The sequence below is a fragment of the Lissotriton helveticus genome, chromosome 2_1 (genome assembly GCF_964261635.1).
Source record: "Lissotriton helveticus chromosome 2_1, aLisHel1.1, whole genome shotgun sequence".
Lineage (NCBI taxonomy): Eukaryota > Metazoa > Chordata > Amphibia > Caudata > Salamandridae > Lissotriton > Lissotriton helveticus.
This window is the reverse complement of record NC_136059.1, coordinates 1869943825-1869963866: the sequence shown is the minus strand read 5'-3', so window position 1 is coordinate 1869963866 and position 20042 is coordinate 1869943825. Positions and strand designations below refer to the sequence as shown.

The window sequence follows — 20042 nt, the reverse complement described above, 5'->3', positions numbered from 1 at the left end:
CTCAAATATTTGGACATCATCTGGCAATTCCAATTTAAAAACAAGAGGTAGTCGGTGAAACTCAAGTTGCAGTGTTACTCTCACAGTCTATGTTCCCACAAGGGACTGTGTGTTGGCGTCATTTGCTGATCGCTCTCGATGGCTTTGTGCTCTGTGTAAAGGGTTAAAGCATGCTCTGACACCGAAGTCTGGCTGGAGCATACAATACTAAAAGATAAGGTGGGCATAAAGCGTGCAACGTAAGCAAACAGTAACATGAGCTGGGTCCATGGAACCAATGAAAAGAGGAACAAGCACCAGAAAATGTCTACTGTCTGAGGCGGCATTGTCTTAGTCGGGAGTGAATTGCTCCTTGAAGAATTCACATCAGATGCTTCCGAAGTTAAGAATGACAAGCTAACGAGGAGGGAGGGGAGAAGGGAGGAGGGAGAACGGAGGGGGTAGTGAGAGCAGACAGCAAGGGGGTGGAGGAGCATGATTCATGCGCTGGAAGGCTTAATGAGTCATGACAGAAAGGCAGATGGCGGCTGCGCATGTGCACGCTCACGTGCACGCAAGCTTTAGGCCACCAAAAGCCTTTGGTGGCAATTTTAAAAGCCACTTACTAAATGTCTCGAAGAGACAGCATGCGCTGTCTCAGGCGAGACCTAAAAGGGCACATGCACAGCCAAATGCTTCAGTCTGTTTCATTTCTGTAGGAGGTAATGGGGAATGAAGACCTGGTTTGTAGTTAGGATCTCAGCAAGAAACCCACCCTGACATGTGTTGATCCAAGACAGCATGTCCTTCAAAATGACATTACATAGGACCTTGACGTCAAACTCAATAGGGCCAACTGGTTGATATGATAACCTTTTACTTGTTGCCTATTTTGTTGTAAAAGGGGATTATGGGGCTCAGAAACCGGGGTTCGGGGAAATAGTTGTGTGCTGCAAACATAGTTAAATTTATACTACCTGCAAGTACTTGTGAAGGACCCAGGTCATTTAACTCAGCAAGCCTAACAAGAAAGACCCGAGGGGAATAGGGGCAGGGACGCCAAGATGATCAGAATCCGATGAGCACTAAGAAAGACCAATCAATAGGTGTGCCACTGCATTCCGAACCAGCTGTAGTCGATTGGCCAAATAAGCTGGAATATCAAGATACAGCATGCTACTGTAGTCCAGGTATTTGCCTGTGACTATCTAGATCAATGTAAACCAATGAGAGAAGGAAAGTAATGGTACAGTTTTTCTAAGTATTCTCAGGTGCAAATACATTTTTTTGAAGATCTCGTTAATCTGGGGCAAGTTACAGGCTTGTCACAAACAAGGCCAAGGTTATGAACAGTACAACAGGAGTAGGTGAAGGTTCCAGGATAGCAGACCACCAGTAATTTGAACAAAACGTACAATGAAGACGTCTGTCGTATTGGACAAGTCAATATCGAATCTTTTTGAACAGCCTGCCATGGCAGCCGAACATTTTGTAGCAACGCCACCCTCATCTGTGACAATTTGTGACCAATCAAGGATAGAGACCAGAAAACCCTCAGAGCTGTGCGTGCAGTGGAACCCTTACTGAGAAGGGAAGAGAATTGATGGTTCTCTTCCTTTTTGGACATTTTAATTACAAGGGGGATCAGGAACATATTCCAATGTCTACAAAAAAACTGCAGGGCAGCAAGTGTTTTTTCAGCAAGCCAAGTGTTGGTTTTTAGTCATTAGAAACAGAGGCACATCTGAAAGGCTGATTAAAAAGTTTTATAATAGGGTAAAGCATGTCTGCAGCTGGTGCACGAACTGAGCTAGACATACATCCAGGGGAAGGCTCTGATTTAACCAACAGAACAGTTCCCTTAGTAACTTGTAACTAGAATCAGGTGAAATCAATAAACATAGAGGGAGTGATGGAAGAAGTAGAAACAGGTTGTAATATCCTCGGTTTTGTACATATGTTCCTTTACTCCTCTGTATCTAGCTGTTCAGCCAGTATGAGTGTTTCAGGTAGAATGTTAGTGTGATTGACTAGGATGGAATGCTTGGGTGCCTGGTCTGAGTGTTGTCAGCTGGGAGATGGGCTGAGCAGCTAGTAGGCTGCTCCTGGGTGGGCTGCTTGTTCCAGATCTCTGCTTCCTGTTATCTTACTTATGGATATAATAAACCTACTACTTATCTCAGCGACACCTGCCTCGGCTACATTATTATCTGAAAACATGGACTAGCACACTACACATTTTTGGCTACGATCTTGAGAGACATACCTGCACTCAACGTGCCATCTAACAGGAGTTGGGACTATCCAGTAACGAATGTGGAACAAGCAACTAGAAACTCAAGGAAAAGGAACCTCTAATAGCACGCAATGTAGCCCCACCAGTGTCCACTACACCGGACAGCCCCAGCTCAGGCGTGCTGTGTTGTCTTCTTTGCGTCTACATCACCTGGTGCTTCATCAGCAAAGCTGCCTGTGTTAAGCAGAAGAAGATTTTGTCTCAGCTAGTGCCTACATGCCACTGCAAACGTCTACAGGGCATCCAGAGCCAAGGTATTCAGTGACTGACTTTGCTTTTGCCCCAGTACGAAGTACTTCTGTTTTACTTAAGACTTTGTATGCAAGTTCAACACTCTAGTCAGTATTCTACTACCTTTGTATTTGGATGCGTGACATTGTTTTTCTTAGCGCACCATCGTACTGGTGCTGCACTGGTGTGAACTTTATTTGTGTCTATTTTACCTTCTGGCGTTTTCAAAGTGCTAAGGCTGGTCTGAATTACAAAATCGCTGTGTACACTGTCACCAATGTGAAGATTTTATCCCTCTGAAAATGCATGTTGTAGACTCTACCACGAGGGCTGTTAAGGATGACAGTTGTACTGTGCCTTCAAATTCACAGACGGCTTGCGCACCTTACCGTGTCAATGGTGTCTCGTGGACCCGCTCCAGTACCTCTCATGACGTGCCAAGATCTTCTATGCTGCCCATGACGTTCTGCAGCATGAGCGTGCCATGAGCCACTCGGCGTACGTCTACTGTGTGTCCCGCCATCTTGGAATTGGCGGATCCAGGGATTTTAACTTGCCTATTATCGTCTGCTGACCGTTCCCTCCTGTAACCTGCCAACCATTGTTCAACAAATAAGGTTTTGTTTAAGGGATGGTTCGTCATTAGCAGCGTCGGGATGTAAGGATTTCCTTTTCAACATGGGGTTTGCTGTTCTACCCCTGATCTGCTCCAACGCTTGAGTAGTGTCTTCTTCCTTCAAGTCGATCGACACAGGATTATGTCTCTATTGCCTCTCTTCAGCTTCAACGTTTGGTTAGCAAGTCCTTCTCTTCCAGTCGCTGAACTTTGCATACATTCTTTACGGTGAGTTTCTTTTTGTTGCCTATGTGCCCCGGATCATTTTCATCTTTGGTGGGCATGATGTCTGCTGCCAAGTACTTTGATCTACTGCCAAGCATTTTGTTTGTTTCAAGACTTTTTGTTCTCTGGTCCTCAGTGGGCACTGTTTTGTCTGCAAAGTACATTCTGGTGGTACGTCACAAACTGTCTCACGCCTGTCTATCATCTCGGTGACTGGCACACCTTTATCACTTCTTACGATTAGCTTGCTGTTTACTTTTACTGTACATTTAAAATGGTTGTGTTTGTGCACATTCAGAAAATGCTTTGTATTCTAAAGTCATGTTATGTTTATGCTGAATAACACAACTGGGTTCTCTCACCCTCACAACTGTACTACAGTGATGTGTTTCATGCATTATTTCATTACAGTTCATATATCCCTGTTTAAGGGATGGGAGTGGGTTTAAGTCCCATGTCCCCTCTTTCACAGATTGTGTCAAGGGTTTTTTTCCCTTGTCATGTTTGAGATGGGTGTCAGCCCAATTTCAAGGTCATTTCACCGTGCTTCGTTGCTGTTAACCTTCATTCTTGGGTTATGGGGTGATAATCCCCTTTTTATGTTTGTTGAACACTTCATGTACGTCACTTGTGTGTAAGTCGCCCTGCGCTGCATTTTCTCTTGTGTCCAGTGTGTAATCCGCCCTGTGCCTCACTTTTCATTGTCGTGTGTAAGTAGCCCTGTGCATCACGTTCTCGTGTGTGTAGTCGTCCTGCTGCTCACTTTGTCTTGTGTGTGTAAGTTGCCCCGCGCATCACCTTGTACTTTTACGTTGTCTTGTGTGTGTAAGTCACCCTGTGCTTCACCTTGACATTATGTGTGCGTCCGCCCCATTATGCTGCACCTTTTCATACTGCTTGTGTTCATGGGTTTTTGTCCCATGTTACACCTACACTTAAACTTATTTTATTATGGGTCAACCCCATATGTACACAGTGCCTCACATGAGGGGTGGCGTGGAGGGTTTCTTTTCCCTTTGTCACAGTCTCGTTTTGTGTGGACCTTCTCTTCACGTTAGGTCATGCTCACTTGTTGTTTGTGATTTCTTCCTTCACCCTTTACCTTTTCCTTGTTCACCATTAAAGGAGGAGGATGGCATTAGTGTTTTCTATCCCTTTCTTCCTTCTTTCCTTCCTTGTTTGTCTGTTTTCCCTCTCGCGATGTGGTCTCACCTTCATCCCTCGGTTTACGGACTTCTTGCTACTATTGTATATTTACTGTGTATAGTTTTCTCTCTTCATTGTTATTTTCTCTTTTCTTTTTCATTTCGAGAGGAAGAGGATAATGTAATATCCTCAGGTGTGTACATATGTTCCTTTACTCCTCTGTATGTAGCTACTCAGCCATTGTGATTGTTCCGGGTAGAATGTTAGTGTGATTGACATAGATGGAATGCTTGGGTGACTGGTGTGAGTGTTGTCAGTTGGGAGATGGGCTGAGAAGCTAGTAGGCTGCTCCTGGTGGGGCTACTTAATTCCAGATCTCTGCTTCCTGTTATCTTACTTATGGATGTAATAAACCAACTACTTATCTCAGCTACGTCTGCCTTGGCTACATTATTATCTGAACACATGGACTAGCATACTATACAGGTACTATAGGAAGTGTCGCTTTCATTGAAGTAGATTACGGAGGAGCTTGGATGAGAGTATTTATTGTTGATGAAAAACCTGAGAAAGCTTTGCAGAGAGTGCTACACGAAGAGATTGTGGGTGTGCAGCAAACGGGGGTTGGAAACCCTTCCATTATGTTGAACACTTGCTTAGTTGAGTTAATGGCTGAGTTAATGTGATCTGAGGAGAACCAGGAACGAGTCTGTTTAATTTCGTTTTGTAAATTGTAAGGGTAGAAAGGCTTAAGGGTAGAATAATAGAGATTTTTTAGCTGTGCAAAAATAGTCTGAGTATAAAACCCATTCATAGGAGAGCCTAACATGCAGCCCAGTGCCGTGACAATGCCTGCAGTACGTTGATGCAAGATGTGGCATGCATGCCACACCGAGCAGGAACTGGGGTGCAATTACAAGGGGGCACAACATGCACCCCACATGCACCTCCAGGCCCAAATTCAGCGGGGGGACCTCTTGGGATCCCCTTAGTTGACTCTCTGCTACGATTTTCATGGCGGGCTCACCGCCATGAAAAGGACGGTGAAAAGCAACTCAGAATATGCCAGAATGCCAGCAGCAGCACTGCCAGCATATTCGTGCTGGTTTCAGACCACTGGCCCAGCAGTATCCTTGATCCCGGTGGAGCCGGCAGTCTTGTGGCAGTCCAACTGCCACACTTGTAATTCTGCAGGCGGGCCCACATTGTGATGGTGGTCAGACCATCACTGCAAGTATGGCAATCTTATGGACCGGCATACTTGTAATCAGGCCCTGAGACTGTAAGAAAGCCCAGTCGTCTCCCAATTGGAGAGTGACCTGCAAATACTCCAACTCAAACAGTGGTCCAAGGGACCCACCCACACAGCCAGCCACACACTTGATTTTCACTTTTCCAACATCGAAGCCACTTGCATCCATGAGACCCTACCCCTACTCTGGACAGACCATTCGCTCATAGCATTTACATTGGGCCTTCCCTCAAAACCAAGTAAACCCCGCAACGCCCATCAGACATCGAATCGAGCATGGAGGCTTGTCACTGAATCATCATTTCAAGCCCACTTAACTTGCTCTAATGTAGACACCATAAAAATCTCCCAGTTGGTGCAGGTATCACCAACCTTGACTCAGAGATCTGTGCAACACTGGATAAACTAGCACCGATACAGAAACATTAGCAACGTCAAAGACCACATACCGAAAAATGGTACACCCCCCAACTCAAAACACTTAAGAGGAAATGCCAAAACCTCGAACACCTATGGAGATTTTCAAAAAATGATTCGGACAAATTTAGGTACAAATTAAAAATCAAAACTTACAATCTCGCCATAAAAAATGCTAAGAAATCCTACTATGCCCACCGAATCAACGAGAACTGCAACTCTGCTAAAGAATTATATAAAATACTCAGAGAACTTAGTAAACCGGCCAGTATGTCTCAAGTCCTACCTCCCTCAGTTGAAGCATGCGAAAGGATAAGTGACTTCTTCTCAGACAAAATAAAGAAAATGTACTCCTCCTTCAACACTTCCACCCAAACTGACACAGGGTTCAGGGCCCCCTCGACCCCCCACCCTGACGCCACTTCTACCATATGCAATTTCACCCCCTTCACGAAAATGAGATCCTAAAAACCATGAGTGAAACAAAATCAGGATCCCAACTTGACCCATGTCCTCATTTTATCTTTGCCCAGATTGCCCCTGTACTATCCCCATACATCACTCAACTCTTTAATAACTCTCTCAAAACTGCCACCTTCCCCGATAAATGGAAACATGCCTCAGTAATCCCTCTATTAAAGAAAGCGGGCTCCGATGTCCTCAATCCCGAAAACTACCGCCCTATATCACAACTCCCCTATCTTTCCAAAGTCTTTGAGAAACTGATGAACAAACAACTATCCGATTACCTAGAAACTAATAGCCTGCTGGATTCAACACAGACTGGATTCAGGAAAAAAAACAGCACAGAAGCCACTCTGCTGGCAGTATCAGACAACATCAGATCCTGCACGGACCAAGGAGGGGCAGTTGCATTGATACTGTTGGACCTGTTGGCAGCGTTCGACACGGCCTCTCACAATAGTCTGCTAGAAACCCTCTACGAAAAAGGAATTCACTCAAATGCACTGAACTGGATCAGCTCATTTCTAAGCAATCGAACACAATCGGTTCACCTCGGCCAACATCAGTCCAAATTGAACTCCATCACCTGTGGTGTCCCGCAGGGAGCATCTCTTAGTCCCACCCTGTTTAATGCCTACGTCTCCTCACTGGCCACAATTATCAGGAAGTGGGGCAATGGTATTTGCTCCTATGCTGATGACACACAGTTGATGGTGACCCTGGATGAAAAACCTGAAGTCACCAAATCAAAGTTACACAACTGTCTTATGGAGATGGCACAATGGATGCATGAGCATTACCTAAAGCTGAATGCAGGGAAATGCGAGATTCTACTCTTTGGATGCGCCAAACTAGTATGGAATCCCACATGGTGGCCACTCACACTCGGCATCGCTCCAACTCCAAAGCACTGCGCCAAAAATTTGGGTATCATTTTCGACGACACCCTGTCCATGAAGGACCTTGTACGGGCCCTCTATGGAAAGGGATTTGCAACCCTTGAACTCCTGGGCAGGCTGTTCCCCTGGATACCACTCGACTGTAGAAGGTCTGTCACACAAGCGTTGCTGGTCAGTCAAATGGACTAGGGACCGCACTATTCATGGGTATGAACGATCTCTTGTTCTCACGACTACAGGTTCTTCAGAATGCTGCCGCCAAACTTGTCTGCAACAAAGGCAGGCTAAGCTCAGCTCCCTCATACCTGAGGGCCTTGCACTGGCTACCCATGAGGCAAAGAGCAGTGTTCAAGCTGCTGAGCCATGCCCACAAAGCCCTATACCGAACAGGCCCTTTAATACTCCAAGAGAAAATTGAGTTTTACGTCCTTTCCAGGAGTCTTCGCTCACTTCACTCAGCTCTGGCTAGAACTAAGCGCAGCAGGAAGGCGAGAGCCGGCGGACGTTCATTCTCACACTTGGCAGCCAGGAAATGGAATGAACTCCCGCTCGACCTACGACTCACCTCTAACTTCTTGCTCCTCCGGTAAAAACTAAAAACATACCTATTCCCTAAACAATAACTCCTACAGTCCAACTTTCAGCTACCTGTTCCAAAACAATAAGTCCTACTGTCAGCTACCTCACCATGACAGTTGCTACTAGCGCCTTGATATCCTCCGGGATGAATGGTGCGCTTTATAAATAAAAATAAATAAATAAGACCGAGGACACCCAATCTGAATGAGAGGGGTAGCACTGCATGTGCTTAAAACTTGTCTTCCACCTGCCAGCACTGGACCTTAATCCCTGTTTACAGTAGCCCTGCACCCGTGGAAATGTATACCTGCATATGTGAGATTATAATATTTGGTTTTGAGTGCATTTACATATTTTCTTTTCATCAAAGGTGAGCACTGGGTCCCGCTATTGGTCATTGCAACGCTGGGTGATTGTTGAGTTTTGGGAAGCCTGTGACTGCTCTCCATCACTACCACTGAGAGTCAGGAGCCTAAAAGGTTGTACTTGGCCCAGACATTGGAGGCATAGAAGGACAGGCTCCCGGACACCACAGGCGAACGGCCCCAGACCCCACGGCTGTGAGGACTAATATCCTGTTTGTCCTGTGGCCCCCAATTGGGTTCCATTGTATGGCTAATTTCAAGGCATCACTTTCAGTCAACCAGCAGTGTACTTAGAAGCGATGAATGATGGAGACAAACGTAGGCTTTCTAGGGAAGTTAATTTGTGTTGAGACCGCGAAAAGAGTACTGTGGGTTCTCAGACGAGGGGAAATTGGTGAATAATGTCTCACCAGGTGACCGCTATCCTCGGAACGAATGTGAAGTTCAGGCAACTTAATGTCAATTTAACACCACAAATCAGGATGTAGAAATTAGACATAGAGAAGGCATAAGAGAGAGATGGAGAGGGGATGGAGGAAGAGTGCCACAGAGATAACAGAAGTAAGAGAGACAGGCAGCGAGAGAGGGAAATGGAGAGACAAGAGCGGGAGAAGGCAGGAGAGAGTGCGCTTTGTTGGACTTATTTGGGTTATGCGGCTCCCATCTTTGGGAGGGATGGGCAGCATTTCTGCAACTTTTTACTTCAATGCTTCAATGCTGGTTCATTAATAATGGTAGTGGCAAACAACTGCTGCTGCATTTTCATCCCTAAAGTCTTCAAGAGCTGAGCTCAGCCAAGCTGTCAAGTGAATGCAGAGCATCTTAAAGAGACTGTAGGTCTTCACTGTCAGTGCTTGGGTGGAGAGCTCAGAAGCCATTAGGCACAATGGGACCCCACTGAACCTACACCTCACCTGCTCTGCACTTGCAAGTAGAGGGGACTATTAACTGTGTACAATAAACATAAGGTTGCACATTAAACATATTCACCGAGACATTACACATATGCACCGTGGTGCTCGCAATACTTTTTACAGATTCACAAAGCCATTTGCACGTGTATTATAAGGTTACACGTGAAATGGCTATTATTATAGATATAAAGCCAAGCTTATCATCCACAAGACGTCGCTTTACACTTGCAAAAAAATTTAGTCACGCCCACTTTTTGATGAGAGTAAATCTTCTTCTGACAAGGACACCAAGGTGTCATTCCAGCGTGGGAATTTCTGGGAAAGCTCGAGAACAGGTGCAAACCAACTTGTTTGTGGATATTCACACTATTGTACTACCCATTCCCAGCTTGGAAACAGTCAGAGATTTATTGTGTTAAAGGCTAAAAAGGTTCAAATTACAACTGAATTGTGTAAGACACTTTCACGTTTGTAAATTACATCCATACACATCTGCAGAAAGACCTTCGCCTTGACGTATAGAGGGATTCACAGATATTTTCCTGGGATGACATTGGCATCCAGAGGCTTATTTTGGCAGGCTGCACTTTGTCCTCGCCCTTCCCTGTCATCCTCATGGCTGTATACCCTGAAAAAAGAGGTACATCTTGGGCCTCTTCGTGATGTGCTCTGCTAGCTTAGGGCAGAGCAAAACGCCTCTTTATATATAAAGTGAATTCATTTAACCTGATGTTTCTCCGAATTAGTCAATACTTTTGATGGTACAGAACGGGAAACATCCTTTACAACGGAACCGCTACAACGCGGTACCGTTACGATGCAGTTTTAACAACGAAAGTCGTTACAACGACTTTCGCTGGAGGGCGCTCTAGGATAGGGGATAGTTTAATTTACCATCCAACACCTTCCCTACTATCCACGGGGACTGGTGTTGGAATAGTAAATTAAACTATTCACTATCAGCGCCCCCGCAACGCAAGTCGTTGTAACGACTTGCGTTGTTAAAACTGCGTCGTAAAGGGACGCGTTGTAACGGTACGCGTTGTACCATCATACATCCGTACAGAACAGAAACACAAAAGGGGGGAAGACAGTGGACATGGCAAGGCTATGATCTTTCCCATCCTTGTGCAACAGCTTGTTTTCCTCTGCCTATACACACTAGAACATATCATTTGGACTTTCCTTGATCCTTCTCTTCTGCCATCTTGATAGCAAATGTCTAAGCATTTCAGGTGAGCTCCAGTCTGGGGGGCCAGTTGGGAATTCTGATATATTACATTACAGTAGGAGAAGACATCTTTTGTCTTGCAGATGCAGTGAACCCCCGGCATATGTATCACATATTCCCCCTTCGAGGGATCATTGTGCTTATTGCCTGCAACTTCTGATTCCTCTCTAGGAGCTTGGGTGGTTTTGATTTGACATCTGCTCCCTACAAAGGAGTCTCCACAATGCTACAATGAAAAAACTGACAAGTTCCCTCATGACTGCTTCCAAGAACATGATGTCTCTTGCTGAGTACAAGTGCTTTGAAGGTGGCTCACTACAGACGAGTCCCCTCTATAAAATGCCTCGTTTTTCAGGGAATCAGATTTTACGATGTACAAGAGATCTGAAACCGCTCTGTCAAGGACTTCTGTCTTACAAATTCTCCAGCGTCCTTGACTATAGTCAACCTCCACATCTCATTCGCCTCAAATACTAGTAACTCTGGCACCATGCATGCTGCATGAAGTACAATACATGCATTCATTAATATTCATATTATTTTATAGCCAAAGAAGTTAAATCATAATTGCCTTAAAATGGCTTGTGAGTTTACTTAGAACATATTATGCTTCATGTTCCGGTTCAAGTGAGACAAGCCTTGGCGGAGACACAGAGCATGATTCTGGGGCAGTACTTGGCATCTGTCAGGTGCAATTTTCCAAGTGGGGAATAGATGAGTGGGAAAATGGAACAAGTGTACATATAAGGGGTCACTTATACAGTTGTGATTTGAAAAACTAAGGGGCTTATTACGATGTCAGACAGACGTCGCGGATATGGCTCCGACCAACTTCCTTTTCTGTATGGAAGCTTGTGCTGTGGTTGGAATCTGGCCGCAGCACAAGCTCCCATATAAAAAAGGGAATTTGTGTTCATCCCTCCACTGCGTGCAGGCACCTCACTGTGCCTACGACGCGGTGCAGAAATGAACAGGGGTATCCCCTCCGCCCCTAACTGGAGGATGCTGGCTGAAGGGGGCCCTGCTAGGGTCCCCCAGAGTCGCTTTCCAATAGAGTTTCCATGTCAGACAGCCCAGCATTGAAACCCTGCGGTAAACTGACATCACGATCCGGGTGGTGTAAAACGCCTCCCATATGGATTACGTGCTGGTTCTGACTGGCAGACGGAAAGCCAGTGGAATGTCCAGCCAGTTTTAAAAGCAGCAGCCTTCATTGTAATCAGGGTCGGACAGGCTGTAGTGGACACCGGGCGTTTCCCCGGTGGGCCGCTAGGTTGAGGGCTGGTTTAGGACCCCTGGGGGGCCGTTTTTGTTACCGGGGTCGGCAATATCGACCTCCTGTAACAAAATCTGCCAAAACCAGCCCTTGCAAACTGCTCAGCTGCGCCCCCCTCACCCCAGGGGGTGCCAGCCGAGCAGTTTGCCAGGGCCAGTTTTGGTTCCCAGTCCGGCCCTGATTGTAATGAGGCTGTCGGAATTGAAACCGACAATCTCAGTTGGAAATCCTCCGACATAAGGTTGGAGGCTTTCCGAAAGAGATTGTAATTGGCCCCTAAATATTCATGAAAGCAATATTGCCCTAGAGGTAGACGTAGTTGGCAGGCTAATGTCTAATCATTTGAAGACCCCAAGTTAAGTGCAATAATATATCTAGGAAGCATCTGTTTTCCAAACAATTGGCACTTGCATGTGCTGCTCATTTGGGTCAGTCGTAGCATAAACCAAAGTGCTCACCTCCATGATTCTTTATGAATGGAATTTTTATTTTGTGCTTCACTTCAGCAGGAGGATGTGTTGTCCCAACAGTGGAAAGATTTTCTTTGAGGGTCGCCCCTTCTGCTGCATGAAAAGAAGTCAAAGTTGACATAAAAGATAGACCTAGACAAAAGCACTGCAAACACTGAAGATTTCAAGAAGCAAGATGTGTGTGGAAGATTCTTAAAAACAAGCAAGAAAATGTTTATTTAACAACCTACTTTTCTTTAGATATTTGTCTTGTTTGTAGAAATTTTACATACCTTAAAATGTGTTTTTGGCACAATTCTTACATATTATAAAAACAGAGAAGAGAGGCAAGATATTACACAAATAATTATCCTCTTGTAAAAAACAAAAATCACACAAGTGTGTATATGTTGACTCTCAGTCAGTTGGGAGCACCTCCCCACCAGTCCTAGAGTCACACTCCACTCCCAGGTAACCTTTACTGCAAAGAAAAGCTCCTGCCTGTGAAGGGTATGTGGATAATTGATATTTTAGTACAGGCATATCATCACATTGTTTATGAATAATGAATACAGGGCCTCATTTACACATGTTTGACACACTCCAGCGCAGCAGGCCATCCTGCGATTCTGCCATGCATCAAAACAGGGGCAGAATGACTGCATGAATGTGTGATTTGCATACCCTTTTCCCTTTATCAACCAACGATTGTGCTTGAATACATGAAATAGAGTGGCCATTGTAAAGCCAGGCTAGAAGTTCGATCCAATTGTAGGAGAGTAGGATCTGCTAACTATGCTTACCCCCACTTTTTGCTGGTGTTTCCTCACTGTTTTTCGACTTTAGTCTGGCTGGGGCCCTGCTAACCAGGACCCCAGCCTAGCTGCTTCCTCTCTAAATTGATTGCATGTACTTACTCCAGATTGGTTACTGGGTTACCCTTGTGAGTCCCTAGTATATGGTACCTCAGGTGCTAAGGAAATAGGTACCCCAGAGGCCTACCAGGTGCTGAAGCATGTAATATGCCACCCCAGGGATCCCTTCCAAAATGGCACCACAGGTCTGCTACTGCAGCCTGGGTAAGGCGGTGCATGCACCCCTTACTAAGATATAGGTTACCTATATCTACCTTAAATCACTGGCACATATACATCTATAAGTCATTCCTATGGCAGGCCTTATCAATCCTGAAGGCAGAGTGCTTGGTTTTGTGTGACAGGGTGCCCATGCATGAGCAGGACCCCTCAGGAGCTTTCGGAATCACTTGCTGTTGCTGTAGCTGTTCTGTGATGCAGCCAGACCGTATACTCTTAAGTTGATTATAACCTAGCGGTAAATGCTAACTTTGGAATGGCTGCATGGAAACATGTCGTGTTTGGTGTCAAACACTTTGGAATCCTACCCCCCCGCCAGTCCTGGCGGCGGGGGTAGAATTCCACCCTTATAGAGGGAGAAGACATGTGCATACTTACTTAACCGGTAATAGTTTAAAAGAGCCTCAGCATCGCAAAATGGATGCTGCAGCCACACACACAAGTCTGACCTCCTACTGCTGGATGAAACTCCGGCAGGGGAGGCCTGGACAATAGGTTTGCTGTCACAGAGAGGTGTGGCCACCTCCCAGCCAGGCTTTAGTGTATTGGGGCTGGGTGGGTGCATTCATAGAATGCTTTTTCAGACAGTGCTGGGGGCACACTTGGTGTCCCTGTGCATACCACAGTTCAAAACGGTTGCAGGGGCACCTCTCAGCCCCTGCTCTGGCACAAAACTGGACAAAGGGAAAGGGGTGTAACTACCGCCACCCTGGATCCTTCCATAGGTGGGACCCTAGAGTAAGTCCAACCCCTAAACTTAGTGTAAGTTTAGGAACCCAGTCCTTAGGACTTTAGATTATACCTGGACGGAACGTTGCAACATATATCCTGGAACTTCGACATTCTATTTTGACTAGAAGACGAAAGAATCTCCCTTGGGGTCAAGGAGTGACTCCCCTGTTAAAACAGGCACCAAAGAAGCAACTTGCTGGTCTGCATTTTCAAGGCTCCCACCAAATCCCGATGGATTTGTGACTCAGGACTCAGAGTTCCAGACTTCTCCGAGGCCGACACGAGATCCCAGCAAAGCTGAGACCTGCATCCCTTACGAGTGATGTGGAACCGGAACCCCTGGACACCGTGCACATTTGCAAGTGCATTAACTTTCCGAGCTTTCCCAAAGTTGTGCGTTGGGCTACTTGTAGTACAAGCCCCGAGCACTATTTGTACTGAAGATTGTGGGCCTACACTCCACGAGTGTTCAGTGGGCCCGCTTTTAGCATTTCAGCTTGAGGCTCCTTTGCAATCCCTTGTCCGTCGACTGGTGGGTCCCCATGAAGATAACTCTTCTGTTCCTTGGGCTTTCCTGGTTGCTTCAGACTTGCCCTGACTCCCCTCCGAGGGTGAGTCCCTCAGACCTTGCTGGTCAGCACCGAAACCAATCTTTGCTTTCTACAAGAGTTGCTGTTGCCAAGGCTTGTTTGGTCCAATCTGGATACCGACACTGCAGCACTCGCCATCCTTTTTGGGACAGCTCAAATCCAGCTCCTGGTCATTGTCGACACCTCCTAGTCTTCCTGGCTGAAGAGTCAAGCTTCACCTTCTTCACCTGAAATCACCAAACATTGGTTGGCATCTTCTCATTGCCTTCCTGGTCACTGGCTAGTGACCCAGACTCATTCCCCTCTGCTTTCAGGTTCTTCAGATCTAGATCTTTGATCCACCCTTGGATCCACCTGGACATTTTCCACTTGGTCACCTGAAGCACTTTTCCGCAGCTCGCCATTGAAAATGACGACGAAACCCGACACAAAAAGACACCTATGCACCCGGCTTCCCTGGGTGAAGAAACTCGAGTACTCTGGTGCTCCCATGGGTTATGACTCTAGAACTGTCTAGTTCTAAAGGGGTTTGCTCCAAGTCCTCTTCTAAGCGTCCTTTATCTGTAATTTTCTAACCGCGACTTTCCCCATAGAAGGTAATGGTGATTCGCTGCTGTGTTTAGACACTGCACGCATCCCCCGTGGGTCCCCTGTGTCACTACCTTGAGTGGTTCCTGGTGGCCCCAGCAGTTCCAAAGGCTCTAGGCCATGTATCGATGTCAGTTGTGGTTCTTATACCACTTTCTTAGTATATGGTTTGTGAGGCCCCAAGGGCTAATCATATATTGTGCTAATTTACTGTGTGCTAAATAAGTTTACTTTATCTACTTTTGCCTCTAGCCTCATAAAGAGACTAGAGGGATGTGTTTAGAATAAATACATATATTTTATATATATACCTGGTGTGGGTCTCCTTTCATTTGGTCATTCATGAGATTATAGACTGGTAAAACAAGCTGCTTTACATTCCTTCAAGACTTAGCCTGAAGGCTGCTCTCCACAGCTACCACTAGGATAGCTTTATATAAGGTTGTCTTTAACCTACCATCTATAAGGGGTCGTTTGGCCTGGTGCAAGGTGCCCACTAGAATAGTGGACAGCATATGCCAGGCCAACTTCTTACACCAATGACTGAACAATTTTGGAAAAAGTGGACACCAACAACTGATCTTTCTTTCAAACATGGTCCTTGGAAATACATCCTCATGAATTCACACTGAAGCTAAAGTATCATTAGACACAACTGTAACCACCTCAATGTATCTGCTGCTCAATCCAGTCTTTCAAATGGTAGTTCACAAAAAGGCCCATGCCACAGTGCAGAATGCCTTCTCAGAATCTATTATCTTACGCACAAAGGTTTCTCTTCTTCTCTGGCTATAATTTATGGGTTAAATAAAAAAAGTGCATGTCAGGCATGAGATTTTTTTCAATCTGGATTGATTCTTTTTCATGCTGGATAACTGATGTATGTCCTTAAAAGTCATTTACAAATATCCTTCTCTGCAGGGTCACCCCCAAACCGTTTGCCCTACCCTCCACGTTTTGTTGAATTCATTTTTGCTGGCATTGGGTCTCTGTGCACTTTACCAATGCTAACCAGTGCTAAAGTACTGCAAATCTCCCGCACTGCCTCATGCAGGGGGCAGGTATCTCTAGCGACTACCCCTTTATTGTATGTCAAGTGGCAGTGACCTGAGAGCACACTGTTACACAGGTGTTATGTGGGCTCCCTATGCTAGAATGCTGCCCCTCCACTGGTCAAAAGCATTTTTAGGCTGTACAGTTCATGATGGATATGTTGCGGTGGTTCAAGGGGGCTGCACCACAGCCGGTTGCCTATATCTAAATGGAACTTTCCTCACAATGTGGGAGGCACTATAACTATTTCACCTACAACAGTGCCAGTTTTTGCAATTTGCAGAAGGTGCCCTGAACGTTTCCTGAGATATGGACAGATTTTCCTGCCAAGCTTGCTGAGTCCCAGACATTGCAAACACTGTTACTTCCTGGTTCCACTGGAGGGTTAATATCTCGTATTTATAAGGCTCTTATGGGAGATCGGCATACTGACATGACAGGGGTCTGAGACAGATGGGCCGATGACCTGCCTGACCCACTTTACAAGAGCGGCTGTAGGAGAGTTTTGCTCCTCTTAAGGAGGCGGCTAGTAACACACGGTTCGAGCGTACCCAGTTTTATTACTTGCATCGCACCTATCTGATCCCGCAGTGAGTAAATAGGATTAATAGATCCCAGTCTGCTGCTTGCCCTAGGTGTGGGTCGGTTCCGACATCCTTTCTTGATATAACATGAGACTGTGGTAACCTACAAGCATTCTGGGGAGGGGTCCTATGAGTTCTGTTGGAGATCACATGTGTGCCAGTAGAAGCTTCTTGGGATGATTCCGATCCCTAAGCGTGGGTCCAAGACGGGATATAGATTTTCTCCTGTGGGTCCGGTGCTCACTACGCAAATCTATCTGATGGCTGCAGGACAGTGTACCAACTGTTCAGAAATGGATGATGGACATACACGAAATGAGTGTGGTGGAGGAGAGACGGCTGTGTGCAATACGTACTGACGACAATGCAGAATGTGATTTGAAACTCTGGGGGGTCATGTGGAACAGTTTGACCAAAGAAGTTCTGCAAGTGTATGGTTCCCCAGTAGCCTCCCAGAATCTGGAGCTACAGGCAACCCTGTGGAGGTTTAGGGTACTGGATTACACACTGAGTTTAAGAGAGCGCACGTTCCTTCCTATGTGTGTATCTAACTAATGATGCCATATTGATGGGGGTTGAGTTGATTGCGCCTTCTCTCCTACCCCTCCCTATTCTCTGGTAGCTTCTTGTCCTTTATCCCCCTTCTCCTCTTCTTCTAGGAGATGTGGGGACTTTATTACTAGTGAAGTATTGGTATAGTTGTCCTCTGTCGCTGCTCATAGTTACATTGATTTTCGTTTCCTAATTTGTTTATTGATCAATGTTTGCAATACATGTTTTTTTTTGGCTATTGGGCAACCTTCGCTACTATTGAATTGATTTTAATGTGGGGACAGATACTGTTCTTTTCTACTTTATGCAATTGTTCACTAGGGAGGGAATGGGATGATATCTCCCCTTGAGGCTTGTTGAAACAGGGGATGTTACCTTTTTCAGATACCTCCACGAAGGTTGAATGCACTGTCTTATTGTGCCTTGCATTGTCCCGATGTCAATAAAAACTTGTTTACAAAAACAGTGCTAAAGTGCTTGCGCTCTCTCTTCTAAACATGGTAACGTTGGGTTATACCCAATAGGCACATTTAATTTACTTGCAAGACCCTTGTAAAGTGACACTACCTGTGCCCAGGGCCTGAAAATTAAACACTACTAGTGGGCCAGCAGCACGGATTGTGTCACCCACTTTAGTTACACTTTAAACATACCCCAGGCCTCTCACTGCAGCCTGAATGCAGTTTTAAACTGCCATGTCGACTTGGCAGTAACATCTCCTTGTCAAGCCTTAACATTCCCTTGTATTACATATGTCACCTCTAAGGTAGGCCCCAGGTAGCCCCTAGGGCAGGGTGCTGTGGACATGTACTTAAATGTTTTACATGTCCCGGTAATAAAAACTCCTACAACTGTTTTTCACTGCTGTGAGGGCTCCCCTTTCCATAGGATAACATTGGGAATTCCTACTTACATTCAATAATCCATCATTTCCAACTGGAAGCAAGAAGCTTTTACATGTTTGGTGTCTATGAAATTGTAATGTTAAACCATCTTTAACTGTAAAGTCTGACTTTTCATTACAATTCTGAGAACACAATTTTTAGAAATTTGCTATTTTCCTGCCCTTAGCCCCTTTGTGCCCATAGCTTGGCTTGGGCCACATGACTGGGTGTAACCTACAGTTACACATTGTGACGTCCTCCCATACAGTCACACAATAGAGGGATTAGGTGTGCCTGAATCGGCCATCTGCTGGCAGGTTGGGGCGGAGCTGAGCACAGCCCTACTTGCAACTAAATAGCCTGTGCTCTGCCTTCACACAAAGTGCCTAATGACCCCATATTGTACTTGCAGCCAGCTTGAAGCCAGATCAGGGGAGTCGGGAAATCCCATGCACTTCAAAGCTGCTAATTAGTAGCTTCTCCCACCTTCTAGAACCGAAGTATAAAAAAGGGACCTCAGACACCAACTCTTCAGTAAACTGCAGGTCCTGTGGATACTCTGCCGCCAGGAAGAAGAACTGCTGAGCTGCTGAAGGACTGTCACTCTGCCGGGCTCCAGCAACCTTGCTCTTTGTACTTGGACTCCGCCAATCTACCCTGCAAAGTGGTGCCACACCAGCCCTGGACCCTTGGAAGTGGGCCTAAGGTGCTTTGCTAGCCTTTGTGGATCTAGCCAAACTGACGCACCTCCTCTGCTGCGGGCTGCACAATCCCAGTATAACTGATGCATCACCACTGCTGGGTGGATTAGAACTGCAACAAAGACCTGCACTGAATCGTAACCCATCGCAACATCGAAACTGCCTTGGCTCCACGCATCCACATTACAGGACCTCTCATCTTTTGTTGACAGCAGCCTCGACAATGATGACAGGTTCTCCATTGCAGCCTCATAGCTCCTCAAAACCGATGCATTGCTCCAACTACAAGTCTCATTGATGGGATCTTAGACAACGACACAGCAATACCTCACACCACAGCTCCACCACATCTTGGAACTAACAGCTTCGGCTGTCTGATCCATGTTTGAGACAAAACCTAGAAACGGTTTGAAAACCAGGATTTAAGGTACTCTAAACAGTGGTTGCAAACCAGGATTTAAGGTACTCTAAACAGTGGACCTAACTGGGCCCCTGTAGCCGCCCTGCAGTCCTCGCAATTGATGTGAGCTTGTGACTTTGTTCCAGTCAGACGCAACAAGTTATCCATACTTGATGCTTTACGCCTTTCGGCACTATTTTTATTAAAATGTTTATAAATGAATACCTCCGGTTCTATTGATAGGATTTTTGCAAATTTTGGGTTTGTTGTATGTATTAAAAAACAACTCTATTCTTCTGAAACTGTTGTGGGCTCCTTTTGTGGTGTGTTTCCACTCTGTTACTGCTTGAAGTGGTGCACAAATACTTTACCCATCGTGTCTGAGTTAAGACTCAGGGGCATATTACCAACCAATAGAGATAATTTTTGTCTCTAACTTGTTTAGAGACAAAAATTATCGCCGCAAATCGGCGATTTTTATCGCAATAGCAAGGTTTATCTCAAATGCGATAAAAAACGGCCGC

General features: G+C 45.6%; 1 protein-coding gene across 1 annotated transcript in view; it reads right to left on the bottom strand.

Moving 5' to 3' along the window:
- LOC144818908 (uncharacterized) overlaps positions 1–20042 on the bottom strand; it is a 322331-nt gene that overhangs the window by 12622 nt on the left and 289667 nt on the right. The window contains exon 8 of the mRNA XM_078676776.1: positions 12350–12454. Within this exon, the coding sequence (XP_078532902.1) occupies positions 12350–12454 (105 nt within the window). The remainder of the gene's footprint in view (positions 1–12349; positions 12455–20042) is intronic.